General features: G+C 40.1%; 1 protein-coding gene across 1 annotated transcript; it reads right to left on the bottom strand.

Annotated features, from left to right (window-relative positions):
- Positions 1-7788: 7788 nt before the first annotated feature.
- On the bottom strand, positions 7789-14718 carry OLFML1 (olfactomedin like 1). The gene is made up of 3 exons (XM_061346792.1): positions 14142-14718; positions 11851-12139; positions 7789-8863 (listed from the first exon to the last, which is right to left on the bottom strand). Exons 1-3 carry the CDS (start codon positions 14265-14267, stop codon positions 8085-8087), a joined length of 1194 nt encoding a protein of 397 aa, XP_061202776.1. The 5' UTR covers positions 14268-14718; the 3' UTR covers positions 7789-8084.
- Positions 14719-15121: the final 403 nt, after the last annotated feature.

The following is a 15121-nucleotide window of genomic DNA, read 5'->3' as shown; positions in this document are numbered from 1 at the left end:
TTTTTCTCCTTCTTAGTAGCTGGTGCAGTGCTGTGGTTTTGACTTTCGGCCTCGGAACAGCTCTCTAACACCGATGTTTTTAGTTGTTACTCAGTAATGCTTACTCTGACCAAGGACTTTGTGAGCCTCATGCTCTGCAAGGGAGGAGGGGAAGCTGGGAGGAAGCAGAGACGGGACACCTGAACCAAGCTAACCAAAGAGATATACCGTACCACAGCATGTCATGCCCAATATATAAACTGTGGGGAGATACCCAGAAGGGAGCAATTGCTGCTTGCGTCGGGCTGGATATTGGTCGGCGGGTGGTGAGCGGTTGTATTCTCTTCCCTTGTTATTTCCCTTATCATTATTATCATTGGTGGTAGCAGTAGTGATTTGTGTTATACCTTTGTTACTGGACTGTTCTTATCTCAACCCATGAGAGTTACATTCTTTTCATTCTCCTCCCCATCCCTCTGGGAGTGGGGGGGAGGAAGAAGTGGGGAGAGTGAGTGAACGGCTGCGTGGTTCTGAGTTAGCGGCTGGGCTTAAACCACGACAGTTCTTCGTGGAGCCCATTGTGGGCTAAAGAGTTGAGATAATGACAGATCTGACCGGAGTATGTCTAATGGTATTTGTGATAAGCATTCATTGTTTCGGATTAACAGTCACTCGTCACAATGCTGATTTATTGGCTCTCAGTTGTTGCTCTTGATCTCAGTTTCAGCATGTTGTACCTTACTTACAGCCAGTATTTGCTGTGTTAGGGTTTATTGGCTGGGTCCTTGGGCTAAGGTTCTTGTTTCGCTGTACTTTGTGGTAATGACTTGTGATACTGATACATGGGTAGACTCCACAACTCATTAAAGTTGTAGGTATGCTTTTATTCAGTGCTGAGGTGCACAGGGGGGGTAGCTCCTCCAAAGGCATGTGCACCTCAGCATTGTTCTCTTTCATATGTATCCTCTAAACTATTACATATTCATGAGGTTACACAACATGCCTATACATATTCATGACATATCCCAGTTTCATATTAAAATGAGGTAAAAGGTCCTTGCTTGTGTAGGGTCTTCTGGTGGTCATGGGTGGGGGTCTCAAGATGAAGTAAATGAGTCTTCCCTGAACTTTACATCTCTAGTCTCACATGTTTCCTGGTGATTTAGTCACTGTCCAAACCGCAAAGCTGATTTCAGTCAGTTTAGGGGTCCAGAGAACAGGAGTTACTGTTCCTTCCTCCTATCAATAGCCTTGGTCCTCCCACTCTGTTCTGGCAAGCATAAGTGTTAAGCATGTATTTGTTGAGTAAGTATGAGCAAACAGTAACATTGTTAAGCAAACGGCTTAACCTTAACCCCCCTGTACATCGGTTAACCCTTTGCATCAGTACAATAGACTCATTGATCCTGAATCTGATCTGGTTTGTGTTCCCAGTGTGGTCATCACCTCTATACCTTTTGAAGTATATAATGGAAGTATTTAGCAATTGCACATCTTTTTTTCCCTCCTCAGGTGGTCAGCCTATGAAGGAGACATTCACTTACCTTCCCAGCTCCCCCACCAGACTATCTGCAGAATCATTTAAGAGTTTCTAAAGGTTTTGAATGGTCTTTGAGTACCCTTGAGACCTGCCTGCTGATTGTGATGGGTATCAACATGTTGGCACACATACAGACTGTGTTTTATCCATGACCATTTTGTCTGACCTCAAAAGTTAAGCAGAGTCAGGTTTGGGCCTTGTCTGGGTTTAGATGATGACATAGGAGGACCAGGAGGTTTTCCCAAGGCTGGGCAGCCATGAGTGGCAGGGGTTGTGGGACAGTATGGGCAAGTATCCAGGCCAGTGGGCCCCTCAAGTGCTTTGGAACTTCACTGAACAAGCACAAAATCCAGAAAAACTGATAGAACACTTCAATGAGGTGTGTTGTCATCCTGATCCATACCAGAGAGGGACAAATCATGGCAACGTGCTGGGGCTTGGCCTGTGCCTGCAGAGTCCTGTTCAACACTATCCAGCATCTTCAAAGGGAAAAAGATGTCTCTGGATCCGATGGCAAAGCAACAGACAAAGCAGCTACGCCAACTCCAAGTAGAGCAACTACACCACCCCCAGTGACAAGTAGAGCAGATACTTAAACTCTGACCACAACAGACAGTGGAGCCACTCCAAATCCAAGCCCAGCAGCTACACCAACCCCAGTGACAAGTACAGCAGCTACCCAAACCCCAACAGCAACAGACAGTGCAGATGCTGATGCTACTCAGCTCCCAAGCCCAACAACAGATACTGCAGCCACTCCAACCACAGGTACTGCAGCCACTCCAACCACAGTGCCAGTCACTGCAGCTAAACCAAAGGATCAATTTGTGCCAATATTGGTTGCCCCTGTACACAAGGGGAAAAGCAAAAAGAGGCACAAAAAGCAACCCTTACAGTGAAGAAAGATGAAGAACCAGTGTACTTACTCTATGGGACAGCATCTGAACTAGAGTTGTTATTACGTGGATCAGAGGAAGAGGATGAAGAGGTGACTTCTCAACCCCAGACCTCAACAGAGCTATGGAAAGTGCAAAAAGATTTTACCCATCATCCACGGGAGCACATCATCACCTGGTTGCTCTGATGCTGGGACAATGGGGCTGATGATCACGAACTCGAAGGTACGGAAACCAAGCAGCTGGGATCACTTGCTGTGGAAGGGGGAATGACACAGCAATTGCAAAAGAGAAACAGTCCCTCAGCCTTTGGAGGTGGCTCTTGGCAACTGTGAAGGAAAGGTTTCCCTACGAGGACGATGTTATGAGTCATTCGGCCAACTGGACCACAATAGAGAACAGCATCCAGTCTCTGAGGGAATCAGCCATTGTAGAGATGATCTCTCACAGGCTGGATGCTGGGAATGCACCCATAGATCCAGATGAAGTTGAATATACACGACCCACGTGGTGGAAATTTATATGGGATGCACTATCATCATATGCCCACTCACTGGCATCAATAACCTGGCATGATGTAGCACCACCAATAGTGGATGAAGTGATTTGTCAACTCCGAGAGTTCAAAGACAGTCTCACCCCTTCCAGCATTTCAGCTGTGGAAAAGCTGTCCCAGGAGTTCAAACGATTGAGAGACAATCTATCTGATCTATCCAGCTCCCCACATGGACCAACACACATCTCAGCTATTAACAAAAGGCATCCTACTACTTGAGGGAGAAGATATAGGACATACATGCCACAGGTCACCCTATGGTTTTACCTGCAGGATCACTGAGAAGACATGAGGAAGTGGGGTGGAAAACCTACCTCAGCTCTGGAGGAATGGGTGTGTGACTTGAAGAGGAGAACAAAGATCAAGGATGTTCATCCCATGAAAACTGTGGCTTCAGTCTCTGGTGGGCAGGTTCTCAGATGGAGTGGAAGAGCTGATTTTACTCCAGCTCTTGTGATAAAGAGGACTAACCCTTTTATACAAGACATAAGTGACCAGTATTGTGATCATTATTAGAGGGGCCCTGGCTCCAGCCAGGTGGAGGTAGGGAACAATCGGATTTACTGGACTGTGTGGATCAGATGGCCTGGCACATCAGTCCCACAGAAGTATAAGGCTCTAGTAGATACTGGTGCACAGTGTACCCTGATGCCATCGAGCTGTCAAGGAGTGGAACCCATTTATATTTCTGGAGTGACAGGAGGATCCCAAGAGTTGACTATACTGGAGGCTGAAATCAGCCTGACTGGGAGAGAATGGCAAAAGCACCCCACTGTGACTGGTCTAGAGACTCCATGCATCCTTGACGTAGACTACCTCAGAAGAGGGTACTTCAGAGACCCAAAAGGGTACCAATGGGCTTTTGGTGTTGCTGCTTTGGAGACAGAGGAAATAAAGCAGCTGTCCACCTTGCCTGGTCTCTCAGAGGATCCTTCTGTTGTGGGGCTGCTGAAGGTCAAAGAACAACAAGTGCCAGTCGTGACCACAACAGTGTGCTGGCAGCAATATCACACCAACAGAGACCCCCTAATTCCCATCCATAAGCTGATCCGTAGACTGGAGAGCCAAGGAGTGATCAGCAGGACCCGCTCACCCTTTAAAAGCCCCATGTGGACAGTGCGACAGTCTAACAGAGAGTGGAGACTAACAGTAACTATCGTGGCCTGAATGAAGTCACACCCCGATTGAATGCTGCCGTACCGGACATGCTAGAACTTCAATATGAGCTGGAGTCAAAGGCAGCCAAGTGGTATGCCATGATTGATATTGCCAATGCATTTTTCTCAATTCCTTTGGCAGCAGAGTGCAGGCTACAGTTTGCTTTTACTTGAAGGGGCATCCAGTACACTTGGAACTGACTGCCCCAGGGGTGGAAACACAGCCCTAGCATCTGCCATGGAGTGATCCAGACAGCACTGGAACTGGGGCAAGCTCCAGAACACCTGCAATGCATCGATGACGTTATTGTGTGGGGTGATACAGCGGAAGAAGTTTTTGGGAAAGTGAGGAAAATAATCCAAATCCTACTGACAGCTGGTTTTGCCATAAAACAAAGGTCAAGGGACCTCCACAGGAGATTCAGATTTTGGGAATAAAATGGCAAGATAGATGTCGTCAGATCCCCACAGATGGGATCAAGAAGATAACAGCAATGTCTCCACCAACTAATGGGAAAGAAACACAAGCTTTCTTGGGTGTTGTGGGGTTCTGGAGACTGCACATCCCAAATTACAGTTTCTCCCCAAGCTGGGGAGGATGATCCTTCCTGGAGCCTCTTGCAGAAAGCTCCAGGGGAGACTCGAGATTGACCCCTCAGCTTTTGGAGTCAGAGATACAAAGGATCTGAGGCCAGCTATACCTCAACTGAGAAAGAGATACTGGCAGCCTATGAAGGGGTTCGAGCTGCTTTGGAAGTGATTGGCACTGAAGCACAGCTCCTTCTGGCACCCCGGTTGCCCGTGCTAGGCTGGATGTTCAAAGGCAGGGTCTCCTCTGCGCATCATGCAACTGATGCTACATGGAGTAAGTGGGCTGCACTAATTACACAACGAGCTCAAATAGGAAATCCCAGTCGTCCAGGCATTCTAGAAGTCATCAGGGTCTGGCCAGAGGGCAAAGATTTTGGAATGTCACCAGAGGAGGAGGTGATGCGTGCTGAAGAGGCCCCACCATATAATAAACTGTCAGAAAGTGAAAAGCAGTATGCCTTGTTTACTGATGGGTCCTGCTGTATTGTGGGAAAGAATCGGAGGTGGAAGCCAGCTGTATGGAGTCCTCAATGACAATTTGCAGAAACTGCTGAAGGAGAGGGTGAATGGAGTCAGTTTGCCGAGGTGAAAGCCGTCCAGCTGGCCTTGGACATTGCAATGGAGTTTTAAATAAGTATCTATTTTTTAATGGAAATTTCACACCGATTTCTGCTCTGCTGTATTGACATGCTGACAGCCAATGCATGGGAACACTTGGTGGAAAAATTGAATGTGTGTCTGCAGCATGGCACAGATAGTTTGCACTAGGTGCAACTTCGGAAGTCCCTTCCAACTCAACTAGTCTACTCTAACTTTTTCTTCTTCCAGTCTCCTCCTTCCCCTGGTAGTTAATGGTGGGGAAACCTCTGATGGCACTTCTTCCCAGCCTTGCACTAGCAGAAGGCACTGAATACTCATAAGCATGTCCCAGTCAAAGCATTGACTCTGTCACCCTCTGGGAAGGAGGCGTGTACCTTCTGATGGGGTAAGAGCTGTGGATTATCTCGGGATTGTTTGACCATCTGGTCTGCTTTGCAAAAAGCTGGTGTGGAATGTGTTCTTTGGAAGTCTTGTGCATTCATCCAGTTGAGCTGGGTTTCCACATCTCTGACACTAGCAAGGCTCAAAGCCTCAGTCTGAAGCAGGACATGCTCCTCAACCCAATGGCTGCAAATCTTTTTGAGGTGAGCAATACCTGTTCAGTTCCTTATGAGTTTGGTTTTATTTCCTCCTGCTCATTTCCAGAAATGCCTGAGCTGTTTCCCTTGGAAGAACATGCTGAAACACGATAACCTTAGAACATCAGAGAGTATATGAACCTCGGTTTTCAGATGTAAGAAAACTTTGTGATTCTTATTTCTTTTTAATTTTTCTTTTTCTGTTTTTTCAGTATGAATTAATCTAGTGAAATTCTTCTTTACAAAACTTCCTCCTTTTATCAAAAGTTGGCATTACCTTTAATTCATTTTGAAGCTTGGATTTCTAGAGCAGCGAGTTTTGGCAGGAGCCCTGCCTGAACTTTTGAGGGCTTCTTATTGACCTCTCTGTACAATAAGATAGCGTTGTCTTTCTTTGTTGTTTAATTGTGTGGTGCATGGTATATTCCAAGAATACCTTTTCTAAAGAGGAGACTCAATCTGTATTTGCATCAAAAGGCTTTATTCATTAATTAAAAAAATTGCACATCCTTTTGCAATAAAAGATCTCGAAGCATTCCAAAGGTGGCTAATACCGTTTCGTATTTCTGTGTACATAATTTTACAGGTGAGGAATAGGAAGCCAGATAGTTGAATCTGCCATTGACCCATAGTGGCACAGTTCCAACACACCTTGCTTTCAGCCTGAGGATATCTATTCTTTAACTGTGCTTCTATGGCTTCTGCAATGCAAAAATAATGCTATAGTCATTAAGGCTGCTTAAAACAATTAGTTTATTTGCTAAAAGCAGAGTAGCACTGTTGCAACTCAGCAGTCCATACACTCTTAGCTGGAACTACTTTACAGAATCATTCCCTAATGGTTGGCTGTTCTGCTGAAGTTACTTTTGAACAGAGCAACAGCTCTTTCAATATAAAGAACAAAATGGGCTTTCTGTGCAAAAAGCTCTGGGTTGCCTTTCAAGCACTATTTTTCTGTTCTTGTTACTAAACAAGGATGTGGCTGTCATTAAAATCCAAAAACCTGCATTTCACAAGTAAAAGCCTAGGGTTTTTTTGTGGGTTTTTGTTTGTTTGTTTTGGTGTTTTGCTTGTTTGTTTGGTTTTAATTTTATTTTTGAAACAAAAATGTGTTTCTATTTGCTCAGAGTTCATCTGTTACTTAAAAATCCAGGAATGACCAGCAACATGCCTTCACATGCACTACTTTGCTCATCAGGGCCACCTTTTCTGTATAGGTATTTTGCTGGAGTCATATGAGGAGGATTCTGCTATGGGCAGTAAAAATGCTTTGAAGTATTGAGAAAATGCCTCACAACTAGATGCTGAATGAGTGATATGTAAAACATTTAAAAATAGTGTGTGATGCAGAAGATATCCTCTAGGAACATTTCTTCTGACACACAGGCAGTAATACACCGGAAAAAAGAAAGAAAGGTGATAAATTGAAGCTGTCAGAAGTGAATATTTAACTGCAGCTAATGTATTAGCAGGATCGAAATTGGACTGTATAGCTATATGGATAACTAAAGTGTAGAAATGTAATGGAAATATTCTAGGTGTTCAATGATAATGAATAGCCTTGATATAATGGGCAAGAACCATATGTTAGAAATAAACCTTATTTCTGAGGATGTATACCTCTATGCTTTGTAATAAAATAAACCTCTCCTTTTAAATTATCTTTATAAATAATTTCACTGGAAGCATGTGATTTTGCACGCTTACAAGGCTTCTTACAGTGAGCTTCAGGGTAGTGAAAGTTGTCAAGTAATTTGTATTGGACAGGAAGGACTTCTGATTTGATTTCCATGGTGCTGAAGTGGAATATGTAGTTCTGACTGGAAAAGAATGCAGCAGAGATGGATTGGTTTTTTTGTGTTTTGGTTTGTTTGGTTTGGGGCTGTGCTTTTGTTTTTTTGTTTGTTTTTTATTTTTTATTTTTTCTAATTAGCTTTAGTCTTTAAGACTGATTTGGCAGTGTGTGTACCTATGTGGTGTTGGATCATCATGTCATTCATATTAATGGAGTCCTTACATATGATTAATTGGACATTAGTTTAAGATCACTGGGTATGAAAGCCTAAATGAATGCAAAATAGATGAAAGTTGTAACAAATGGCAATAATGTAATTTTAATACACTTTAAGGATCACCTTGACATGGGGCTGATAGCTTTTAAGTGTACTTGAAAAGTTGCTTAAGATTCTAAACCTTTCGCTTTGTGTGCAGCTTATAAATGATCTGGGATCCATCACCCCAAGCAAAGAGTTGTTTTTCTTTAGGATTGTAATGTATAGCAGAATGGCTACCCTGACGCTTTGGAAAATGCAATACTGGGATTTCATAAGTATTTACAGCATCCAAAACATCATAAACACATTGTATGCGAGAGGTGCCTCCACTTGGAAAGTTGTAGACAACATAGAGTGTGTTGCATATCATGAAAGCTGCTTCAGCATCCTTGCTGTTGCATGATGTGTCCCAAGTGTGCTCTACTGCCATGGTTATGTGGTTGATTTTAGTGATTACAATGTTTCCTTCAGTCTCTGGTTCTGCATGTATTGTCCAGAGCCCTTGCTCATCAATGGCAAGATCTATTTTTGTAGGTGATGAAAGCTGATAAACAGGAATTCTTCCAGCCCCTGGCAATAGCATTTGATCAGTTACGTTTCTTTTCTGAATATTGAATTTAATTATTTCATTTAAGGAGCCATATCTGTGATAGAACAGGAAACCCTGATATATGATGTGTCCAGTTCCCTGCCAGGGAAATGGCAAGGTGACTTTGCGAGCTTTTAGTATATGATTGCTTTCCATGAATGTCATGATATTTGCAAATTCCAAAATAACGTTATTTACAGAACCATTTAATAAATAGATCTTTGCATGCTTTTTGCCAGGATCTTTCATCCAAGAGCCATGCTCATCTCCAGTCTTCTTAAGTATCTTTAGGGACTTAATACCTGAAAGCATGTGATCACAACCTGCAAAGAAACATCCAAATACAAGAAAACAAATAATTAGAATATCCTTTCTTTGAATTACTTAGTTTCCTTTTAATCCTACTATAAGATGTATGTTAATGTAACAGTAAAGGCATCAGCAGCATGACTATGATAAGTAGTGTTGAAGCTAATTTTACATAATATATTCAGCATCTCCTCTTAAGGAAACTGCATATCTTCATTACAATAGTGTGTTCTTTTCTACTCTATTAGACCAGTGTTATCCAAAAAAGATTCTATTTGTGTACCTGAAAAGTGAGCAAGAGCATAGTCAGTGATTCTATGATTATTCCTGTCAGGGCTTTAATTTTACTTCAGAGAAGTTACATCTGCTTTAATGCAATAAAACAATCAAACTTATTTCTTATTGAAGGCATACTACTTAAAATCCATTTTCCTGGTATCCCATGTGTACAGTTTTTTTTTGTTTCAGGAATTCTCTTTTTGTCTGTTAGGCTCTTTTATTATTTTTTTAATAATAAGTCAAATAAAAATATATCATTATAAGAGAAAGTCAAAACATTTGGTAATCTTACCATTCCCCTTCTCAACACCTGCAAAACAGAGGAACTAGGACAAACATATATATCACAATTAATTGTGAATGCCTATACATTAAGGTGGGCTTTAAGTTAAGTGTGTTATCAGTTCTTATGCTACAAGCATGGCCTGTAAATTTACATAATTGTTTAGCTCGCTATAGGCACAAAATTGGCACCATCAGAGAGCAAGTCATAGTTTTGGCTTCATTACATTTTGTATGCACTTTCAACAGACGTTTGCGACCAAAAAACACCACATTTGTCAAAAACTTGTGCATCCAGACGCCAAGATCTTTATCCAGTATCATCCTTTTCAGGAAAAATTCTACTGCAAAGCATATTAACAAACTCTTATACCAAAGGCACTCATAAATTACAAGAGACAGTATTTGAAGTTTAAAGAATTGCCTTTAGTGAACTGCATCCATTTTAGTAAACAGAACATAGCCTTAAGGCAGAAAGTTCTGGCAGTAGATGAAATAAGAAAAGCAAAACCAGCCTCGCTGTTTGGCCTGATATGAACCTATTGAAGTCAGTGGCAGGATTCCAGTTGCCTGTACAGAGCAACCTTTATGTCATTTGTGTGTACCGATACCCTCTAACCAAAGCATTTAGATATGCTGCTACAGCATGGATTTTTTTCTTGAGAGTTCTCACTCTAAGATGCACCTTCCTTGAGCAAGCTTTCCCAAAGCTAATATTTATTGATTAGGTAGACTCTAAAAACTTTAAAAACCTGTTGAATCCAAATACCTAGCCAGCCTTAGCACTATTTTCCTCTGCAGGAGAGATAACATGATTGCCAACTGAAATCTATGAATAACATCTCTCTTTTTGAGAGAAGATTTTTCATTCTCTGGCTTTCATAACAGCTTGGAGGAAGACTGAGAAACAGAGGCATTTACAGTGGGAAAAATGTTTACTATTTTTTTTCCACATTCTCCACAATAATGTCTCCAAAGCTCACTGTTTCTTGTCATACCACAAAACCCACAGATCATTTCCCATTTCCCACCAAAGCAGGATGAGGTGTCAAGTACTACATATAAAAACAGTGATTCTACTTGATTGTTATTTTCAAGTCAGTGTGAACTTGAACCAAAAACAAAGTTGGACTTAAACCACATTTTTTTGCTAGAGTTTTGGAACAGCTCAGCAAAAATAATTGTAACTTCTGGCTAATATATGATAACATAGAAACAGAGCTGCTATTTTCTAGGTCTTGCTACTTTTTCTACGTGCTGTAAAATCTGCCCAGGGACTAGTTTTACCATTGGCATCAATAGGACAAGCATCTGACTAATACTGATGAAAGTAAAGTTGCTATGAAATGTTGCAATAAAATTAATAATTTCCAATAAGAGAAATTGAAAGTAATATCTTTCCCTCTAAAACTTGTACAGATACATTTTTCAAAGTGTCCTTACCACAGTCAGCTTAAGAATCCTACATTTTTTCTGCCTCAAAAAAATGCCTAATGTTCAAAATATCTATGTATCGAAAAAGAAATCTTGATATTCAGAGCATTCAACTGTGGTGTAATACTAGATCTTAGAACCAGGATAGGTGATTGCTTCTGTTACCATCCGCCTTATTAATCTTTTATTATAAGTTATAAACATCTTTGTAAAATTAAATCTAATTGTGTTGAAGGTAGTAGAACTGTAGAATTAATGATGCTAAAGATCTTTCACTCCGCTTTAAAAAAAAAAGTCAGTTTATATTCCTTACTGTTTATTTTTAATTTCTTGCTACTTTTGAATGAAAACGAAACAGACTACTTCAAATATGTCTGCAATATATAATTTACATCTATAACCAACTTTCTCAAGGCAAAGATACTTATAAAACTTTTTTTTTTTAAGGTATAGGTTGTGTATATATTTTTCATGCTAAGTACCTTAACACTTAATTTTCAGATGCGAGCCGAGCTCTGCTTGCAGCTAAACCAGTGTGTTCTCATGACAAAATACATGGGGGAGAGAGGGAGAGAAAGAATAACAGAGGAGGACAGTAAAAGAGATGCAGATTGTAGAAATTAAGTCCTTTTATTAAGTTGTTAGTTCACCTTTGAGTTGAGTTTTTGACCCCTGCTCACACCAATAAACAAAGACCACCATTAATTTCTTGGTATAGCTGCAATACTTGGAAATGCACTGGCTTTTTTTCTGTGACTTTGCAGGAGTGTACCTTCAGAGGCTTTTTACATAACTTTATAATAAAAAGCAGCTTCCAATGAACCATTTTGATACGCAGCAGAGTATCTGCAAAATAAGTGTTTGAACTGTGCTTTCTTCCTTCCCTCTCCCATGTTATTTTTGTAGTGGGTTTTTCTTTTTTCTTTGTGGAAATCTGTTATCCCTGTATCAGCATGTATGTACTTGCTCATTCATATCAAAGTTCTGAAAAGTAGACTATTCTTACTTGCATTAAGCATAAGCTTAAGTTTCTTTTTTGTTTCTGCTTCTTCAAATAGCTGCTGTTTCACCAGGTCTTCATGTACTTCTATACATGTATTAGAAACTGTGACAGATCCAAAGTAGTCAATGTCCCTCTGTGCTCGTTCAATTCTTGTTAGCAAATTCTGTACTTCACTTTTAACCTCAGCCTTGTAACTGTTCAGTCGTGCCAGGCGTGACAGTACCATCTTTGAAAAGTCTCGGGATTCCTCCACGTAATCCAGTATGTCTTGGTTGCATTTTTCCAGCCTCTTCTTGAGTTAGAACACAGGAAGAAAATACATGGATAGACATGCATATTCTGATGTATGATTACAACCTCATTCATGATTACTTTAAAGACTGCACTATTTGTTTCCAGTCCCCCTGCCCCCCTATCTATTTCAAACTGATGGTCTGTCTCTGTTTATCTACATGAAATGGACCTATTAGACTAGCATTAGCATTCACAACTCTGGACAGAAAACCCACACTTGTTTTCTTGATGTGGTTACTGACCACCAGATACTTTCTTTTGTTGCCTAAAGTGGGAAAAGTGCTCTGGTGGAAACAGCCAGAGACACTTAAGTGCACATGATCTCTAGCTGCCTGCTTTCCAGAAACTTTTCAGAACTCCTCCTGTATGACCATTGGTGAAGTGGTCACAAAAGTTTTTCTGATGGAAATCTAAAACGTGAGCATTTCACATAAATATACCTCTTCTGTCCAAGAGAGTATCTAGTGTGGCTGGTTTTCATTCATTTAAAATGGAAAATCAAAATCCTCTGTTTGAGAAGGTTGAGAAGGTTTGCTGTATTTAAAAACAAAACAAACCCAGCAACAGATCTTTCTTTATACCTAGATTCAAATTATCAATGTTTTTAAAGGTGAGGAAAGTGGTTTCTCTGTTCTAAAGCAGCCACTTTTGTGAAGATCATAGGTGGCCTGAAAACAGAAGCCCAACTGCCGCTTTGAGAAGGTGAGGAAATTGAACTGATACATAAACCCAAACACAGAATCACAGTAGACCTAACTTGGTTGTTCTGATTTGGTCTTTTAAGCACAGGTTTCATGTGTTTTATTTAAGGTGGTATTTGAATAGGTGACGTCTCAGTTCGCTAAAAGTACATTGTGCAGGTTTTCCAAGTATACTTGGCAGTGGTGGTTTGTTTTGAAAAGTGCTCATTGTGTTGTGCCCTCCTTCTCTCCCCCCCCACCTACTTATATGTGACCATAAGTTTCCAGGATGTTGTACTTTCTACAATTTTAAGTACTTTCAGGTGTTCCCTTCAATATCTGCCTCACCCTTTTTTTTTTGTTCTTTGTTTCTTGCCTCTTGCACCAAATGCCACAAGTAGAATTATATCATTTTTAACGGGTTCTAAATGGATGGAAATTACCATGTGAAGCTATTCCTACAGCGGCTAAGAAAAACTAAATCTTAGTCTATACAATGGGAACAGAATACCAGGCTAATCCTTCTGGTTTTTCTGTGTTGTGATAAGACCAGTGAGAGCTTTGTACAAAAAGGGAATGCAAGATCAGGCAAGTTAAAACTTCTCTAGGAGTCTGAAATACAAGTCAGGAGCCAAGAACATGTTAATGATTTAAAATTTACTATGTATGATTACAGCATGCCAATACTGAAAAGGTATTTTGAAGTTGTGGTAGTTTTCTGCTGCAGAAAAAGAAGGTGGTACTGGTGCTTTTGTATAATTAATGGAAAGCAAATGTCTATTTCAGCCTTGCAGCTCTAAGGGAATTATTTCAGCTCCTAGCTGAAGTGCAAATATACTGCTAGTTTACACAAATGTGTCTTAAAGTTCTTTCCAGGTAGGCTCATCATACATGAGTGCTCATCTGTACAAAGGAAAAATACCTGATATCTATTAATGTCCTTACTGTCTTTGTTAATACTTGAGCACTTCTACTGGTAACAATACAGTTACACTGTTCCCTATGATGGACTGTGACAGTACTATAAATATTTGCATATTTAGCTGAATTCAGTGATGTAAAAAAATACAACTGATAACAGAATAAGAATGTAACATTATGAAATCATATCCTATAGCAAATACTAATGTGGTAATTAGGATTCATGATAGTTAAAGGTTTAGCTATAATTTTACTTATTTGAAAAAGCTGGAAATTTATCTCCCTTATATTGTTTATCATGCAAACTGTTGTATGTTAATATATATAGAAGAAACTTCATATATTTTCAGACCTCTTTGCAGTTAGGCAGTATTGCAGAATTATACAACTAGCACATACCTCTAAAGACAGGAGCCGCCGGTCAATGTAGTTCATCAATGCTGCATCTTGCATCACATATTGTGCCACTCCCATGGTGCTTGTGAGGAAAGGAACTAATAAAAATCGAAGTTGCAAGACTACCATTGTTTCATAAGATTCTGAAGCAAAATTGTAGTGAATTAAGAGTGTGTGTGTGTGTGTGTGTGGATGTCAATCCCAAACTCTACTGCCAGTCCAGGATTAAATGTAATTTAAGAGTTGTCTGATGCCATGATGTGAAAAAGTAATACTAAAAATTACTAAACAGTTAAAAATACTGTGGCTGCAAGTATTAAAAAGACTTAAAATGGCAGTTTCAGTTTGTCATTAAAAAAATAAATTGTGGAAGAGGAACTGAATGTGTTTATTTCTAGAAGCCATATGACTGTTTTCCAGCCTGTGATCCTCTGATCAATCCCAGATGTTCAGTACTGAGTCACATAAAGCCTGTAGGCCAAATTTTATTAAATAAAAATAAAAATAATTTGTTTTCCTTTCTTTTTCCTCCCATCTGCCTTCCCATGTGACCAACACTATGCAGTATGTAGCTGGTCTAAGTCAGCATGGATTCAAAGTCAGTGGAGCACTGGTCATTCCTTAACAGGGAGATCTGCATAATGTCTGTAGCTATTTCAACAACCACAGCTGTTAATGTAAAACAATCTAAAGCAATTGTTTTCACTTCCAGTATTCAGCCTATTTGTAGTAAGACAGTAGGACTGAAGAAATATTTTTAATTTTTTTCCTTGTCCTTCAGTACTTTTCCAGATAAAATCAAAATATTTAACACAGTTTTGTGTCAATTTAATGTAGTCCTTGCTAGGTCTCTTATTTTGCAACAATAATTCCACTCAGGGTGATTTAAAAATTAACTATAATTAACTTTTGTGGGTCTATTGCATTTGAGGAAATATTTATTTATTCTTTTTCACCATTTCCATGAGTGAAAGCCTTCTTTG

This window comes from Neopsephotus bourkii, unplaced genomic scaffold (assembly GCF_033783945.1).
Source record: "Neopsephotus bourkii isolate Nb327-2 ecotype Australia unplaced genomic scaffold, CSIRO-AGI_Nbou_v1 NB_42, whole genome shotgun sequence".
Classification (NCBI taxonomy): Eukaryota; Metazoa; Chordata; class Aves; order Psittaciformes; family Psittacidae; genus Neopsephotus; species Neopsephotus bourkii.
This window is presented reverse-complemented; position numbering and strand designations above follow the sequence as displayed.